Source organism: Erithacus rubecula, assembly GCF_903797595.1.
Source record: "Erithacus rubecula genome assembly, chromosome: 9".
NCBI classification, from domain to species: Eukaryota; Metazoa; Chordata; class Aves; order Passeriformes; family Muscicapidae; genus Erithacus; species Erithacus rubecula.
In genome coordinates this window covers 24186094-24203611 of record NC_136660.1, presented here as the reverse complement: position 1 = coordinate 24203611, position 17518 = coordinate 24186094, and the positions used below count along the sequence as shown (strand labels likewise).

At 41.2% G+C, this 17518-nt stretch overlaps 1 protein-coding gene across 1 annotated transcript in view; it reads right to left on the bottom strand.

The window, feature by feature from the left end:
- The window catches only part of SORCS3 (sortilin related VPS10 domain containing receptor 3), a 263888-nt gene that overhangs the window by 43280 nt on the left and 203090 nt on the right, over positions 1 to 17518 (bottom strand). Inside the window, exons 8-14 of the mRNA XM_079312314.1 lie at positions 14813 to 14902; positions 12759 to 12938; positions 10844 to 10990; positions 10283 to 10385; positions 7904 to 7980; positions 7704 to 7795; positions 4628 to 4735 (exon numbers count right to left, since the gene is read on the bottom strand). Coding sequence (XP_079168440.1) covers positions 4628 to 4735; positions 7704 to 7795; positions 7904 to 7980; positions 10283 to 10385; positions 10844 to 10990; positions 12759 to 12938; positions 14813 to 14902 — 797 coding nt within the window. The remainder of the gene's footprint in view (positions 1 to 4627; positions 4736 to 7703; positions 7796 to 7903; positions 7981 to 10282; positions 10386 to 10843; positions 10991 to 12758; positions 12939 to 14812; positions 14903 to 17518) is intronic.

Sequence of the window (17518 nt, the reverse complement as noted above, 5' to 3'; positions counted from 1 at the left end):
CATACACACATATATAGAGATCATTAAGTTCACATACGTAGAACTACAGAGAAATTTATATACACATGTGGGTGTGTCTACATAAATATTTATTTATCAGCACTGATCAGTACTTAATGACCCCCATCTGTAAATGAGTGCACACATATACACATAATGAGTCTACTAAAATATGCAGGGCTGTGAAGCAAAAAGGTTGTCTCCCTTAATATAGGTTTGGAGAGATGCTTAGCACAGGAGATGAAGTGGGAGGGATAATAATTGTGAGTCAGAGTTGGAACAACATAAAGCCCTCTCTGGACCCATGAAAACACCTTGTTGCTGGTTTGAATGGTACAAACTAGTTTGGGTACATCACAATTGACTGGAAAGGGAAGTAGAGTGTGATTCTCCTGTTGGACAACCTCAGACAAGTAACACACTGTGCCTAGGCTTTGTCAATCCAGAAATGTTAAACCTGACCCATCAGAACATGACATCATTAAAAGATGTCACCCTTTAGTTAACAGTGTCACTAACTAGTGACCAGTGAGGAGTACAGCACAGAATTTAGAAACCTGTAGATTTCAAAAAGGCTAGTGCATTAATCTGAGAACATGTCTGACCCACCACCCTTTTGCATTTGGGTTATTTTCCTAGAGGACTCTGTGTGTTCTGCAGCTGCTTTGCCCACACCTGCACCAAGCACCACAATGTGCTTTGGTACAAAGCTCTGCACTAAAGGAGCTGAACTGACCCTCTTGTCAGACAGGAGAAGTGTCAAAGCAGAACAAAAGGAACTGCAGAAGATGGTCAGCCAGGACTGGAGGAAGGACAGTGGATTTACTTTGGTCAGGCAGCAGTTCAAGGCAGATCAGCTTCCACAGTCTTGTGACACTTCCCTGCACATCACAAAACCACATTCTTTACAGAGCCCACCCAGCTTGTAAGGAAATAATTGATTCCTGCAGCATTATAGTCATACAACATTACAAAATCATAGAATAATTAAAGTTGAAGCAAACCTCTGCAAGGCATCCTATGCCCCACTAAAAGCAGCTCCCAATTCAGAGCACTCTTAGATATTCAGAATCATATAAAGCCTCTTCATGCAAATCACCAATGTTACCATCCTGACAAGTTTTTTTAGGACTGTTTAGGACAAGCATACACAGCAAAAAGCACAGAGGATTCAAAAAGCCTGGGATACTCATTCAATAAAGACAGATATGGAAAAAGCTCATTTAATAGCTATGAAGTGGTACAAAATTGTGTGCTAAAAGAGTTGCTGCTTTCTACAGCCCAGAGAGCCTCTCACAGCATGTGGCACAAAATGAAGGCTGGGAAAGCCACTCTACTGATATATTGATTTTAATAAAATAGTATTATGAAGATATTGTTATTAATGCAATATTTTAATAATATTTGGAGTATAATGACTATGTAATACACATTCCCCTTGGTGTATTATTTTTAAAAATAGAACACAGACCACTTTGATGCAAATCTGTGGAAGAAATCTTTTCTAACAGAAATCAGCTGAGACCACTAGATGAAGTATTCTGCATTTTCCAGGATGAGAGACAAACTTTTGAAAGCCACTAACCTACCCAGTTTGACAGTATACAAAATATGACCACAGCCTTGGTTTCTGCCTCAACACTGCTTCAAATCTAAGAGCTCCTATGATCAGTTGGAGATGCAAATCCCAAACTGCTGTGCTCCTCTCATCAGCTTCTTGAAATCTTTGGGATTTCCACCCACAAACACAAATTTCATGCACCTCCAAACCACCATGTGTAATCTTGGTTCAGAGGATGGCAAGTAGCAATAGAAAAACATTGATTTCTTCTCAGCCAAAGTTTACACAAGCTCAGCATCACCCCACAGTGCCCTTATAGATGAGTTCACTAAAATTCTCACTGGAAGAAACACCTAAAATATTTGAATACAGCTTTATAAATGGGTTCTTTCCTTCTCAGTTCCTTTCATGCTGTGGACAGAAATTTCTCTAAACATTCATTGCAAGTGCCATGCAAAATTTCTTTGTATGGCTTTTACAGACTATTAAGAATGGTTTTAAAAACTCCTAATGATGACAGTAATAATAAAGACAACAACAATAACAACAGCAAAGGCAATAATGATGGTAATATGCCTGCAAAGATTTCAAAAGAGAAAGTTCTCAACAATCCTAATACACAATATTCAGGAAGATAACTCACTTCCTACATTCTCCACTAGAAGACCACAGAGATATAAATAACAATAACCTTAGATTTATAATGAGTTTTTCATCTCTAAAGCAAACTGCATTGATTTGTAAAGTAAATGGCCTAAATCCACAGCTAGCTGCAACTGATTAGCTCCATTGATTTCAATGAAGGTGCTGACGTGCAGATTTATGTGAGTTCAGATCTATCTTTCTGCACGTGTGTGTGCATGTGTCTGCACGTGTGTGCAGCTGGAAAGTGACACACATTGCACAAAGAATTTCACAGGAAAGCACCACATTAAACAACACAGAAAGTTACACATTATCATTGCATTTACAGAAAAAATGCACAGAGTGAGGAGAACTGTAGGTCCTAATCTTTAGCTGGGAATTGGCATATATATTTTCCTAACAGGATTCTCACAGCAGTTTTCTGAAGACTCACAGGTGTATCATATGCTGTTGAGTTTTGCTCTTTGCAAAAAAAGGGCAATGTTTGCAGATAGCAAGGCAAGAGATGCACAGATATTCTTCTACAAAATAAAAAAAAAAAATAAAAAAAAAAAAGAAAACAAAAAACCAAGGCATTGTTTTGGAATAAAGGAAAAGCGAGCAATGCTACCAGAGCTGACACCACCTCCACCTCAAGATAAAATCTCAGTAGCTGTCTGTGACAGACACAGAGGCTGCCTTGTTTTGCTCCAGCACTGTTTGGGAATAAAGCATAAGAGTGCTGCTGTGCAAAGCATAACCATAATTACTCAGCCTGTCCTTCCAAAGACAGTTCATCACAGGAGATATGGATGCAGGAGCCAGCTCTGCTTTCCTGAGCCCCCCAAGGCTGCAGCACCAAAACATTTCTTCTGCCATGGCATAGATGGCACAGAAGCCAGCTCAAATGATCATTTGTTAGAAGAGGAAAATATTATTTTCCCCCAGCTCCTTTCTTGGAGCTGAGCTTAACTTCAAGTATAGACCTATGGTCACTTACAGCTTCTGTAAAGCTGACATTGAGCTGGTTTAGAAAGGCATAACAACACAAATCATGCAACACAGTTGGAACACATTCAAATCAGTAGCAGAAATGTCTAAGACACACAGCTATTACCCTGTCCAAACTTCCTCAGAAACTGATGACACTCAGTTTCTCACTACCTGTGACACCAGCAATGAGCTCCACCTACACATTTATGCCATATAAGTATGCAGATGGACTGAAGCCGAGAAGAAAATAAACTTGACCTGAATCTCTTTTCTCTTGCAAGCAATGAAAATGTGCAGGAACTTCAAGTGCAGACGCAGAAAATCAGGAGAAGCAGATTGACTGCAAGATGAAATTTATAATCAATCTCCTGCCCCTGAACTGGAGTGGTAGAACAGTGTCTGATGTGATTAACCAAAGGCACTTCATTCCACTGCAGGTATGCTTCACAGGCATAAGGCATCTTAGCCCCCTTGCTTTCTGATGTTTTTCAGAAAGCTCTTTCAGCCAGTTCAAAGACACACAGGTAAGAAGGCATTTCTGAAATCACTGAAGGCAGTGCATCATCTCCTTGCTTTGTTCAGAGCCCCAGAGCACAGTGCTCTGATCTGCTTTGTGCAAGAGGTCAGGTGACTATTTAAAGATGCCTTTGAACTTAAAAACTTCCCTTTTCCTGCTTGTTAAACTCAAATCCTGGCCTGTTCTTGGGCCAACATCACTCCACTGGTTCCATCAGCCTTACCTAGTGCTTCAGCACTTCTGGGAGGAGGAAGGTCTCACCACCATCAGTGCCAACCCAAGCTCTTCCTTCCACGGCATGGGTAAACCATAGCATACCCCAGAACAGCAAGGTTATTCTGAGCTCAGCTCTGCATATGCACAATGAGCACACTTCTTTTGCTTGAGCTAAAGCTGGACACAATGCAAGCAACAAGTTTTGGGTATATTTGTACCCACCAGCAATCTCAAAAGATAGTCAGTTGCACACTGGAGCAAGCACAGAACTGGCATGAGGTACAACCATACAGATCTCTGACTTCTGAAGAGCACAGCTGTCCCTGGCCCATCAGATCCAAGGAATGCAACCTCAGCAGTGATTATGAGAAAGGACTTTGGTTGCCACTAGATGCAACCTGACCAAGGCCACACCACTCTCCAGAGAAGTAGATCTATCTGCTGCTCTGTGTGAACTCCCAAGCTACAGCCTGGGACCATCTCTCCTTGCTATTGCCACTATCACTGCTGGAAAGGGCTTGGCTCTATCATCAATTTGCCACATGATGCAACAAAATGTCAGCCAGGCCTGTGGCCACCAGGAAAGCCCACAAAACAGTGCCATGCCTTCCTGAAACACTGCATGAACACTGCACATCATGAGGTTACCATGCACCTGGGGATCTCCAGGCAACCCTTCTGCCGTCACCATTTGGAATAGAGGCTGCTATACTTACGTCATTATCTGGGTCTCTATGCCAGGGTCCACAAGGGATCCATCCACAAAAAGTGGTGTTGATGTGAAACTGTACTTAGTCCAGGATCTTCCCTCATCAAAACTCACCCTGGGATAGAAGCAGACAACATTTATACACATAAAAAAGTTACTCTAGAGCAACTGCAGTAATTAAATGTTGGCTAAGGTCTGCAAGCTCCAGCAGCTGGATTTACAGACAAATACCAATCTTTGCCATTTCCCAGCCCACTAAATTCATGCTCTTGATGAACTTTGAAAGATCAAAGCTTTAGAAAGCATAAATACTGGCAATAAGGACATGGATATACTTTATGCAGCTGTACATCAGACCTCAAGGGATCAAGAGGCTTTGCCAAGACCTGTTTCTGGGTCTGGAATAACACCTGGCATGAAGCACCATTTACAGTATAAGCAACCCTGGCCTGAATTCATGAAAATTGCTTTCACCACCACAGGACATTTTGACCCATCCATGTATCAATGCCAAATGGCATTAGCTAAAATCTCTCCAGCCCTATGAGTACTTGAAGGGAAATTTGGCTTATTTGTGAGAGTGAGGAGTGTTGAATGTGTGTGTGCAAAGGCATCTGAGCACCTGGATCTGCCTGGGAGGCTCTTGGTGGACACTGAATCCCTGCTGCTCCTAGTAGGGAGGACACAATCTGACACACCACCAAAGGACCAGGAGGCCACTGTAGTGTGTGTTATGAACCATGGGTTACAGCAGCCTCAGGTCTCTGCTGTGGAAAGCCAAGACTGGCACTCACCATTCCCTAACCCTCTGCCCCTCATGTCATACCTTCACCTGTGTCAGAATGCACCTGTGCAAGAACAGGAAGTTAACTTTACACCTAAGACAGAACTCTGGGAGCACAACAGCACACAGAAAGATTATCTGCTCTAAATCTATTTATTTAAATGTATGTATCTTCCCACACACCTGTGCATTTGTATGCGTTCTGCTTGCATGCTTATCTCTCCAAATAGCTGTTCAACTTCTGGGGAGCAGTATGCTTCATTAGCTTAGCTAAAGTTCTCTCAGCTTTTCAATTATCCACCCCTCTTTTCTCCAGCATGAAACTTATTGTACAATGTCTCAGATGAGAACTAATAGATTTACATGTACCCTTTAATCTATTCCACTCCTGCCCATAAAACAGGTGCCTACTGAAGCAAAATGAAGCAAATTCCAAAGCCCCTAAGGGTACAATTTTGAAGGAAACCTGTTGGAGCTTATTGATAACAGATCTAAATCACTACTCATTTAATAGAGTGGGTGGGGCACTCATAGAACTGCACACACCATTTCAGGAGACTTATTGTAAAAGGAGAGCATCTGAAATGAACCTCTGCAAACAAAGCTGAACTGAGCTGTCGGCTCCTATGAAAAGTCAACCTGGGACCAAATATTTCCCAATATGTAAGTACAGGCACTTGTAGTAACATGGTTTTTATGCCCAAAGAGCCTTCACAATTAAAGACACAATTAAAACAGTTACACCTGGTGGGAACAATACAGTAAAAAATGGTAAATATGTGATTTGCAGCTTTTTCCATAACGGGCTCACCTTTCACTCTTCCAGAGCTCAACTTGCTGCAGTCTGATGCACCCACTGCTAGTGACACCCATCCTTGGCTAACACACACCCCTCCTTCCTTGACTCATCCTTGGTTTGGTCTAAAGACTGAGACAGGGTCCTGATGTCCTCTTTCCTGACAGCACTTTATCATAGCCATGACAACTGAGTTACTCATCAGAGGCTTCCAGTCACACCCCAACACATTCATACTACAGACTGGAGTCTGCAGCTCTTTAGGAGTCTGCCCCTTTCTGCTCTCCTCTGTATGTGCAGTTATGGAGCCAATGCATCCCATGGTTAACAGCCCACAATCACACTGTGACTAAAGCAGTCATTTCTTTACTTCAGGTGGCAAAGGAATGTGCTCAAATGCAATATATTCAAACTTTCATAGAAATCTATGTTGCAGTCATCCCAGAGTTATCTGTCAGATCAGAAACAAAGTCCAGAAGCTTTTTATCTTGAAAAAGTAGCTGTTAATGTTCTCAAAGTACATCTCTGGAACATGAGCTTGTAAATGGGTGAAGTCAACCTGTCTTGAGGTGTCCAGATTTGGAATGACTGCAGTTTCACTGAAGAATTTTGTACAATAATGACTCAGGTAGAGGAGGCCTTAACACCTCATCACTGCTGTCAAACAACATTGCTTTCTTTTACTATTTGACTGAAAACCACATTTCCTCTTCTGCATGCAAAATAAGAGATATGCTTAGCAAACCAGTATTGTAGACAGGAACACATCTTGTCTCTGAAAGCTATTTCTAACTAATTCACTTCTAAATATTAGAAGCTGGGTAGGTCAGTGCAATAGACATGCCCCTCTTTCAATCAAGCCCTGAAATTGAAGGTGGTGCTAACACACCCATTTTCTGTAAAAAGTGTTAGTTCTGAATTTCAGAATGTTTAACTGGTGCAGGAGTCAGAGGGGCAACAGCTAAGAAAAGGATAATTTTGAGCACTGTTTACTGCTTAGACTGTTACAACCTATTTAGAGCAAAACAGTGTCTTCACTGAGAAATCATTTTGCCCTATTTCACCTCCAACTCTAATCAGTCACCACCACAGTATCTCTAGAAATTGATAGTCAAATACTAGAGGGGTTAGCAACATATCTCTATTGTCCTTACCTACACCTACTGCCCTCTCCTCTCCCTGCCTTTATTTGTCTTACCATATTAATGTTAAATTCTGTAAACCAAATGTAGAAAGGAGAAACACATCCTCTCTGAAATACCTGAAGCCCAAAGGATGACTTGGTATCTGTGTGTCTGTAGGAAAGAAACCCCACTGGAGGCTCACAGTACATTACCAGTGCAAAGGGTAATTCATACATGTAGATGATTATGTGATGCCATTATATTATAAAATGGTGCAATAATCATTATATTAATCAACAAAACCAAAATGGTGGTAGGACATAGATCAGAGTGACATCATCTCTAGACACTGGCAGCCTCTCAAGTAACATTTCCTTACCACATGTGTCGGATGGGCACTGAGGTGTGTTTCATGGCCACTAGTGCCCCTCCCCAGTCCAGAAACCAAACGTTGTATTCCTCCTCAAAGATCTGCAAACAAATGAAGCACTGCATGAGTGTTCCACTCCATTGGGAAGTGAAGAGCCAGAAGAAGAACAGCACAAGGCTCCATGTTTTCCTTTGCTGTGCAGAACCTACCTGTCTCCAGGAATTGCCACCATCAGAAGAGATGAACACTCCAACATCCGTGTAGGAAAGTTCAGAGCCAATATTGCCTGCAACACAAGTGTCAGACATCCTTCTATGGACAAACATACTAATGAAAATGTTAATTAAACTTCTGACATTTAATGCTGGAAAATTATAAATTTAAATAGGTCATTACCATCTCCTGTTAGCATCACAAAATTCAACTAACCACATTATTGTGCCAATGCTACTTCAGAAAAGTTCTGGCTCTGGGAGGCAGCACAACTTGAGAAGGATGTTGTCATCAGTACTCAGGATATAGGAAATGTCATATTGTCCATCTGCCTAATTTTCTTCCCTGACACCAGCAAGAGTTGCCAACTGTTTTAGATGAGGCTGCAAGGAAAACTTGATGTGGGCAACCATACAGAAGGTCAGTCTATAGAGACATCCAGGTTCAAGAGGATAAATCTACTGTTTCAGTTCAAAGGTCTTAACATAGTGTCTTACCATGAGTGGAAATCCTCAAGAAATAGACACTGGTTTAAAGGTAGCAGTGTAAGTTTTGTATCACTGTATTTTAAACACCAAAATGGAAACTCCAAATTTTCAAACAGGGATTTACAGATTGAGGCAAAGAAAGGGAGAATTTGGCAAAGGCAAAGAAAAGGCAAGAATTTAGTTGTTATCACTTCGTTCTGTCTTTCTGTGTAAAGCTGTTCCATTATTTCCTTCATTCTCTCCCTCAGCCACATTTATTCAAACCTCACAAAATTCAACTCCCAAACAAGCCAAGAGGATTTAGCAGCTGTATAATTAGACAATAAAATGCAATTCTTCCACTTGCAGGAATCTAACCTCTGTCCTACACCAAGTGTCTAAGTTTCCAATCATTGCTGGAAATGTCTCACTCTAAATGTTTGAGCAGCCAACACTTGGGAGAAAAAATTGCAAAGCTTATCCTTGAATGCATTCAACATGGTGAGATGCTCCTGCTGTTGTGAAACTGGTTAGTGGAAACAGATGTGCATATTCCCAACAGGTAAGGTTTTTTCATCTACAAAGCTGTAAGGCAGAAATTATATTCTGCCTTTTAAAGGTTAATTGTTAGACTGGGAAAGCATTCATCCCATCCACTGGCAGCTTGGAAAGAACCTAATTTACTAACAATTTAGATCAATGCCTAGAATCTCACTGTCCTGCTGCCTCTATTTACTTCCTAAAAGGTTGGAAAAAAAAAAGCTTTTGTAATTACAGCATCATGAGTAGGGCTTGTTCCTAAGCATCCATCTAGCAAGTGCAACCTGCCAGGAGTGATGACTCCACTTGGCTATGCATGGGGATATCTGGAGGTTTAAACCAAATTATCTCACTTCATTTGGCCTGGATCAGTGAACTGAAAATCACATGGTGTCTCCCTTGTTGAGATATAAATGTCATGAAGGGAACCTGTTTCAGGGTCTGCCTTAGTCTGCAAACACACTGAAGCACAGAAGGACATGAGAATGATAATGGTTGGAAGAAATAGTGTAAATTCATGCAGACAATATGCTAACATCCCACACTTGCAGGCCACTGCTATGCTGAACAGGACCAAGGAAATAAACTGAGCCTCAGAAAGAACAGTTAAGCTATATTTGAAAAGACAGAACTGCCTCCATGGCTCAGAGGCCAGCTTCCCATAGCACCAGCCATTCAGAAAGCACTTTGTTAGCCCAGCAGCTCCCACAGAGCTGAGGACTGCTGGTAGGCCCATCCATCCTGCAGATTAATTACAGTGGCTCAGCCACTGTCACCATGAAGTATTGTAGCAGGCTGTCATTTGAACAACACAACCTGCCAAAATACTGTTTTGCAGAACAGCCCGCAGTGCCAATGGCCCATGCAGTGTTGATTAAATGCTGCTACTCTTGCAGCAGTACAGAGTTAAAAGTAGGTGCCATGCACAGGATAGGCACCCATGAAGCCCAGGCTTCACCTGACAGACTTTGTGGCAACTCTGTGCTTGCTGCTCAAGAGGTGGGACATGCTAGCACCTCCTAGGAGTGTAGCCTCTGGGTACTATTCTCCCTCATGGCACCTGCAGCAAACAGGTAGACATGCCCATCAGTGGCTGTAACAACATGAGAGGACCTAGTAATGCCACTGGGTAATGGCACCTTGAAAGTGTGGCCTTAGATCTGCAAATGGGCTATTGTAGAGCAACAAAACCTGACACCTCTTTTGAACCTGGGGCCATGTGTCTTCTCCTAGCCCATAGCAAATGGTACTTAATGTGAATTAGCCCAGCACTTTCTGAAAGAAAGCTGAAAGGTTTTACACCAATGGTGAATACCTCATACACTCTCAGGCTCCCAGGGAAGTATGGGGGAGGGCTGATGCTCCTACCTGTTGCCACCAGCAGCCCAGGAGCTGTGTCTTTGCTGGAAATGCTCCCTGAAGTGTACGGATTCTCTGAGAGCTGCAGGCGCAAGTGCAACGAGCAAAAGGGCTGTGGACAGAAAACAAACAAAAGGCAGAAGCTTTAATATTCAGAAATTTAAATATCAGAGGAACCCTTGGTGACTGCACACAGATGCTCTGATCCTTCTGAAAATGACCCCTCTGTTCTTAGCACACATATGTCATATGCTCCTTTAGTGGATAAGCAGCAGCTCTGAACTACAAACAGGCATGTCTGCCCTTGTTTTAACAAAAATGTGACTTAGATTGCTTTTCCCCAATGACTTTCTTATTCTGACTTGAATCCTATTAAATACATCAAGAAAGATAATCAGAATTTTCCCTCAAAATCCACAAAGCTATGGATTTTTTTAAAGCAATTAACTGAGTTCATTTAACACACAGAGGGTCAAGAGAAAAAACACAGGGAGAGTTTTGTTAACCTAGTGACTACAATAAGCAGCCCTGAAGGAGTCAGTTGTGCCTTGGAAAAGATCTGCCACTCACCAGCTGGCAAAGTACAGGATCCCCTCTTAGATCAGTGTCTGGTGCCTGCAGCAAACGCCAGTCTCTGCCCTTGTTGTAGGTAATAAAAGTCTTGATCTGGTCATCTACCTTCCTGTTAGCCAGGAATATGCCTTTGATCCCTGCTACCTAGGAAAAAGGGAGAGAGGTGAAAAAAATACATGGGAAGAACAGGCCAAAAGCAATGTCCATCTGAGCACTCTCAGGAGTGGAAGGTCTCTGTAAAAGCACTAAAGGTATCTTGATGATAGCTGCAAAGCTGAAAGCTCTTGTGTGGATTCTCTCCTTGGAACAAAAAGACAAGGATGGTCACGGAGCAAATCCCTAGGAAACAGCTCACTTTTGGATTTCATTGAGCTTTTGCAGACAGGCTGATGATGGGCTTGAAGGTGCAGCATGCACCAAGTCACACTTGAGCTCTGTGAGCTTGAGGATGGGGTCTGCCCCATTGCCTCCACAGGTTGTCAAAAAAGGGGAGACAGAAGATCACATCAGAAGTAGTGTGGGATCCTTTTGTGTACCAGGAAAAAAAATCAACACAACACATTGGAATCCTGAACATGCTGTGACACTGATGTTTTGCAAACTTGGTTTCTTTGCTTTCCTTCCATACCCAAATTCTGACAAATCAAGCCAGTTGTTTCAAATGTTTTGATTTTTGTCAGTAGAACCCATTCCAGCAGAATATGGTCCTGTCAAAACATCCCCAAGAAGATTTCATGTTGAGTCTGGTCTCTGTTGCACAGCTGTGAAAGTGAGACAGGAAGAAGAAATGTGCTGCAAATCTGCAACTTCCTGGCAACTGTCAGGATGCAAATCCTTCTACTCTGAAGCCCCTGGAGTGATGCTACTCTTTAAATGACTCTGTAATAATCTATTAGCCTTTAACAGTGAAAAGTTTATGATATACCACTGGGGAGTACACAAGTTTACCCAGGAATGTGAGACAATGCATATTAATTTTAGCTGGTTCATCACAGCAAAGAAATATACTTTTTCAGAGGCAGGACAATATATTTAACCAGGTGAAAAAAACCTTCAACCCCTGTCATTCATACTAATCAATGTGTTATTTGTGAATTTTCCCTCATTGACTTAAACTACCTGGATTTTTATAAACAAATTGATTATGTTGTTAAATGCGCATTATTCTGGCTGAAATAAAAAAAAAACCAAAATGTATAGTCCTAACTTCTGCATGCAGCTGCAAGAACATTTCCCTATGTAACACTAGAAATCAGCCTGCAGTCATTTCTATTAGTATTAATGATTAGTTGTCTGCTGCTGGCAAAGCACTGAGCCCTGGATCTCAGCAGATCTTCCATCCAACAAGTAATAACACACCAAAACCAGAATGCTCTGAAGAAACCAGGAACTGGAACTGCTCTGAATGCACTGCTGCTGGCCAAGGCTGATAGACCTGGAAGAAGCATGAAAATGGAAGATAGATAGTTTGGGGTAAAAGTTATCAATTTTTCACCTCTGGACAAGTAGCACCTGCAAATTTTTGTTTATAGTTCACAAACTGTTCAGTGCTCATGAAGGTGCAGTCCAGATTCCCTGCCTGTGAGCAGGTGTCTCTAGATGCCCAAGGAGAAAAAAAAAAGTATGTTTAGTCTTTCTATGGATATCCACATTAGGATGAGAAGATAATGGTTTTCCCATTCTTTTGGAAATGACACATAGCTAACCAGTGACTGACTTGAACCCAACCAGTTGTCACACCTATAGCAGAATAACTCCATCTATTCCCACGAGTCAACTCAGCATCAAATCCAGGAAATGCTTCAGGGCTGATCCCAAAACAAATGAAAACCCTGGGAGGTTGGTAAGAGATTTACACTTGCTGGAACTAGCAGTCCATTGCTGCTTTTGTAGGGTGACCTTTGCTACATACCTCATAAAGGTCAATGACAATATTCCCTTCCAGCCCTCGGCTGCTTTTCACGTTTTCCAAGGCCAGGGTGAAGTAGACCCCTCGTGTGTCTGAGATGTACAGGTTATAGGTATCATTCTGGTTCCACTCTTGAACAGCTGCAAACACCTGATTCTCATCTGTGCTGATGATATGCATGTCCTGTTAAAAGAAGACAAAAGGCCTGTTACTGAGGATCTCTGTATTTCTTTGCCCTTTGGGACATGCAGTAATTACCATGAATTATGAAATAATGGAGATGGAGCATGAATTATAGGTATGTTTAACAACTTTCTGTTAGAGCAAGCCAATAAATTACCAGCATTGTGACTCTTCTGCATTTCACTTTTTAAATAATCACCAGCTGGGCGAAGGGTTTTTGCTTTCTTCATTTTTGGTACCTTCAAGGAATTTCATCCAGTTTCATTTTTTATTTATAAATTTGAAAGTCGGTTTTATTACTTATGGAAGATTCACAGCCTTGGAGCCTGGAGTCGTCATAGTCACTAAGCATCATATGGCACCAGGCTAAAAGCAGTGATAATTTTCATTCACATGCTGAAATAATGGGCTTGTGCTTCCAACTGGCAAGGAATGGTTTCAAAAAACCTTGGAGTTCACATTTATTAGAAAGTGATGTACAGGTATCTGTTTGAGCTACTGCTGATAGGGATTTTTAATCACTTTCCTATTGAGAGTTTATCTGAGATCAATTATTCTACAAAAATGGTCTAGCAAATAATCTGCCCACTAACCTTGGTTGGATTTCTGCTGCTGACCAAGGTACAAAAAGTCAAACAAGGGTTTTCCCATTTAGTTTTAACATCAAAGATATTTGACAGTGCATTTTCTCGGTGTTATTTTAAAACAGGTTCATGGAAATGACTTTCAGGGTGGTGATGAGTATTGAAGCACTTCATCCTTGCTACCATTGTTGAACGAACTGACACAGGTTCAGCTAGAAGCAAAATGACTGTGGTTGTGTGAGACCCCATTTATCTATTTGTATCTATTTAAACTTTCTCTAGAGTACCAAGAGGCCTTGATTAATTTCTTCCCCTGTTTCTGCATCAAGAAATCATAATTCTGGAAGTCTCCCAAAGGGTGGAGTGACCTGATTTCAGGAAAGAATATCTGGAGGAAGATCAGCTCAATATCCTCATCCTGCCTAGGAGGCATCTTAATCTTTTGTGTGAGGTATCTAGATGAAAAGTTGGGATTGATTAAATGGGGACATTTCTAATAGACCTAACATATCCTATTGGCATGAGATGGGGAGAAAAACCATTTGAGAGCCTAATTCTATCCCAGGGAGTACAATCAGTGGGAGATTTGCTGTTTCCCACAACGAAGGAAGACTAAATCAGGAAGTTTGTTCTTGCCCAGTAGCTATAATTCCTTAAAGATTAAGGAGGTACCCAACCTATTCCAACAGTGTGAAAATAAAGCAAAATGCCCAATGACTTCAATCTGTTTTTACCAGTTACAGTGGAAATATTGCATTACCCTGGTGCCAACCTCACATACGTACAACTCCAGCAAAGTTCATTAATCTGAACATGCCAGATAGTTATTACTGTACAGCAAAAATATTCCAGTGACTAAGGGCAGCATAAACAAGCCTCCTTTACATGGCTCAAAGATTTTCCATGACACCTAGCCTTAAAGTACTTCTGATTTTTAAATTACAAAAGTATGCCTGATTTTATGGAATGCACCAATTCTAAATCAGGGCCACGAACAAATCTGAACTATAACAGGTAATTTTCCTAGTCCTGATGGCAACAATATTTTTTATACAGGGATATCATTTGCCTTCTTAGCTGACTCAGGAACTGATGGCTCATGTTCAGCTGCTGTCAACCAGCACCCCAGGTCCTTTTCCACTGAGCCACTTTCCAGCCCCTCTGTCCCCAGCCTGTAGCACTGTGAGGGCTTGTGATCCAAGTGAGGGACCTGGCACTTCACCTTATGGAACCTCACATATTTGGCTTCCCAAGATATTACATGTCTATGTTTACAATTGGTGGACTCACCTTAGGAAGAGAATATTTGGGTAATTTAATCTGTGCAAAAGGCTCCCGTCTGTATGACACATAGTAAGTTGCTCTTCCACCAGTTGTCACCTATGGAAACATCAAAGAAAGTGAGTGATGACCCTTCTGAGACTCTGTGATGACACCTCTAAAAGTGCTTGACAAACTTTCTTTCAGGTATCTTTTCCATGACAGGCACAGTTGTCCCTAAAGGCATCTGGATAACTCCAAAGAAATCACAAATTTGAGAGGGATGGAGAATTATTTATTTAAGCTGTGCTATTGAACTCTCCCCTTTGTCTCTTGTGATTCAAATCCAGTGTGATTTTAACATCTCAGGGAAAAAAAGTGCTGAGTGGGAGGAAAAGGAGGATCTAGTTTCATCACATGGTCCAGCTCAATTACCTTGGGCAAGTAATTTAAAGTTTCTGTTCTTCTGTTCTTCCCCTGTAAATGGGAGATAATCCCTCTTTTTTCTGCTGCTTCTCAGCCTTGTCTGCACTCTAAGTCCCTTGAGGCCAGGATTGTCTTCCAACAACCTTTTACAGTGACTAACAGAGGGATCCACATTAGCACCATTTAACTCTAACTGTAAATGTGCTCTTGGAAAGCTGGGTTAAGCTCTCAGACACCCTTTGTCACTATGAAAATGGTTTCTCAGAAATTGTACTGTCTGAAAATGGATGTGTGTGGGGGGAACTGATAGACATCCAAATCTGCAGTTTTATGGACTGAATGAACTAAAGTCTATGCAAAAATGCCATGCATCAATGAGATCTAGCACAGATAATTTGTAAAATATGGGATCTAAAACCTGTCAAGAGTCACTTACTCTTGCTATAGGTGTTCTTTCTGGCACCATCTCAGACCTGGCTAAAACGAGGCTTACATCAGTGAATTTCCTACATTCTGCTGGTTTGGCAGTCTTGCAGGTCTTAAGATAAAACAATGCACAAAGCACTTGTCTATTGTATGGAACAGCACTTGTTGGCTTCTTGAGTTTCCAATAAAGCTAAGAGCAAGGTCCTAGATTGTCTCCTAGATATACTTCCTTTATCTGACAGTGATATTTGAGAATGAGCTTACACAGAATATTGCTATAGCATCAATTGTATTCTCAGCAATGATATCACCTCTAGATAGTGGCTTTCTTCCCTGGAGAAGCTGTCCTCTGAAGGACAGACTATTATTGGTCATGAAATTTGATATCTGATCAACTCAAGGCTTTTCCATTGAAAGTTTGAAAAGCTGGAAAGAAAGGAAGGTTTAGAAGTAGGACCAGCTTTTACACTAAGACTTCCCCTTCAGATTTTCCCCATTTTTACTTGTAATGTCATCATAACTGTATTTACCAACCTCAAGAGAAAAAACAATTAAGATTGGTAATAGTCCAACAATATTCCAGTTAATCCAGTGAACACAAAGTGGCAAAAATATCAGGGAGTGATCAAATTCCACTTTCTGTGCCACCACAGGATCTGCTACAAGTCTGCCACACTCAAAAGGTTTTTATACCAGTTTTTTGCTTTATCCCACTGAAATCTGGTGCCTGGACTGGGTTTGTTTGTATTTATTGTTTGTTTGTCTGGTTTTTAAATGCAGGAAGTTAGGATTAAAACAATGTTGAAGTTCAGTATGCAAAATTAAACTCTCAGGCTTTCACAAGGTCACCTTGACAAAGGTTTAGAAATAGAAATCTTTGAGGTTTGTGGTCTTCCTGAGCCAGTTAATATGAAGCCACCCACAATTCTGTTGGCAGGAGTTGTGTAAGCTTTTCCCAGCCAGGATCTCATCTTTACATGATTTACATGCAGAGTTATAACAGTTCCAAAAAAATGATCAAGCCTCCAATAAAGTTTTGGCAAGCACCATGGTACAGAATGAATTTTGGAAGGCCCAACTTAATTTATTTTGATGAACTTTTCCTTTTCCTATGAGCAAATGCTCCAACACTGTAAATCCTAGAGATTATGGCAGCGATTTGCCCTCCAATGCCTCCTCTCAGTTCACATTTGATGAATGTCACCCAATTATTTGCTGTGAGCTCATCTGTCATGCTCAGTACAGAATTAGCTGGGTTTGTCTTCTTCCTCCATCTCTAATGACTGGATCATTAATCTGTTTTTCTGGATTTCTACTTTATGTGTTTAATTGGGCTTTTGGCCAGTGGAAATGATTCCTGTGGACAAATGTGTTTGTCATTAAACACATCTGTCTTTCCCAACCTGTGTTCTTTTCTCCTCCCTCCACTACTACTTTCCTTTAATATTTCCACATTCAAGGCAAAAGCCTCATCTAATTTATATCAGCTGGCACTTAAGAAGAGAAACATGAGAAATTTCTCTTTGAAAGCCCTGAAAGTCTGGATATGTTGGCTCATTCCCCCTCCTGACCTGTAATGAGAGAGAGTACATCAAACATAGAAGAAAACAAATATGTTCACAAGCCTGCAGAAAATTCCATCAAATTTGTCATGGAATCTATTTATCTCCATAATTTCTGTGACATGTCTAGGAACACACAAAGCCATTTCTCACGTTAATGTCTGAATAGGATTATTTAAGAGCAAGCTTTGTGGCTTTGTTTTTGTTTTGCTTGTTTTGTTTTTTACATTGAAGTTCATCTTAGGCAAAAACACCTGTGTTATCTAAAAGTTTGGAAGGCAAGCAGAATGTGTTAAGAGGTCCAAGACTGTAAAGAAGCCCT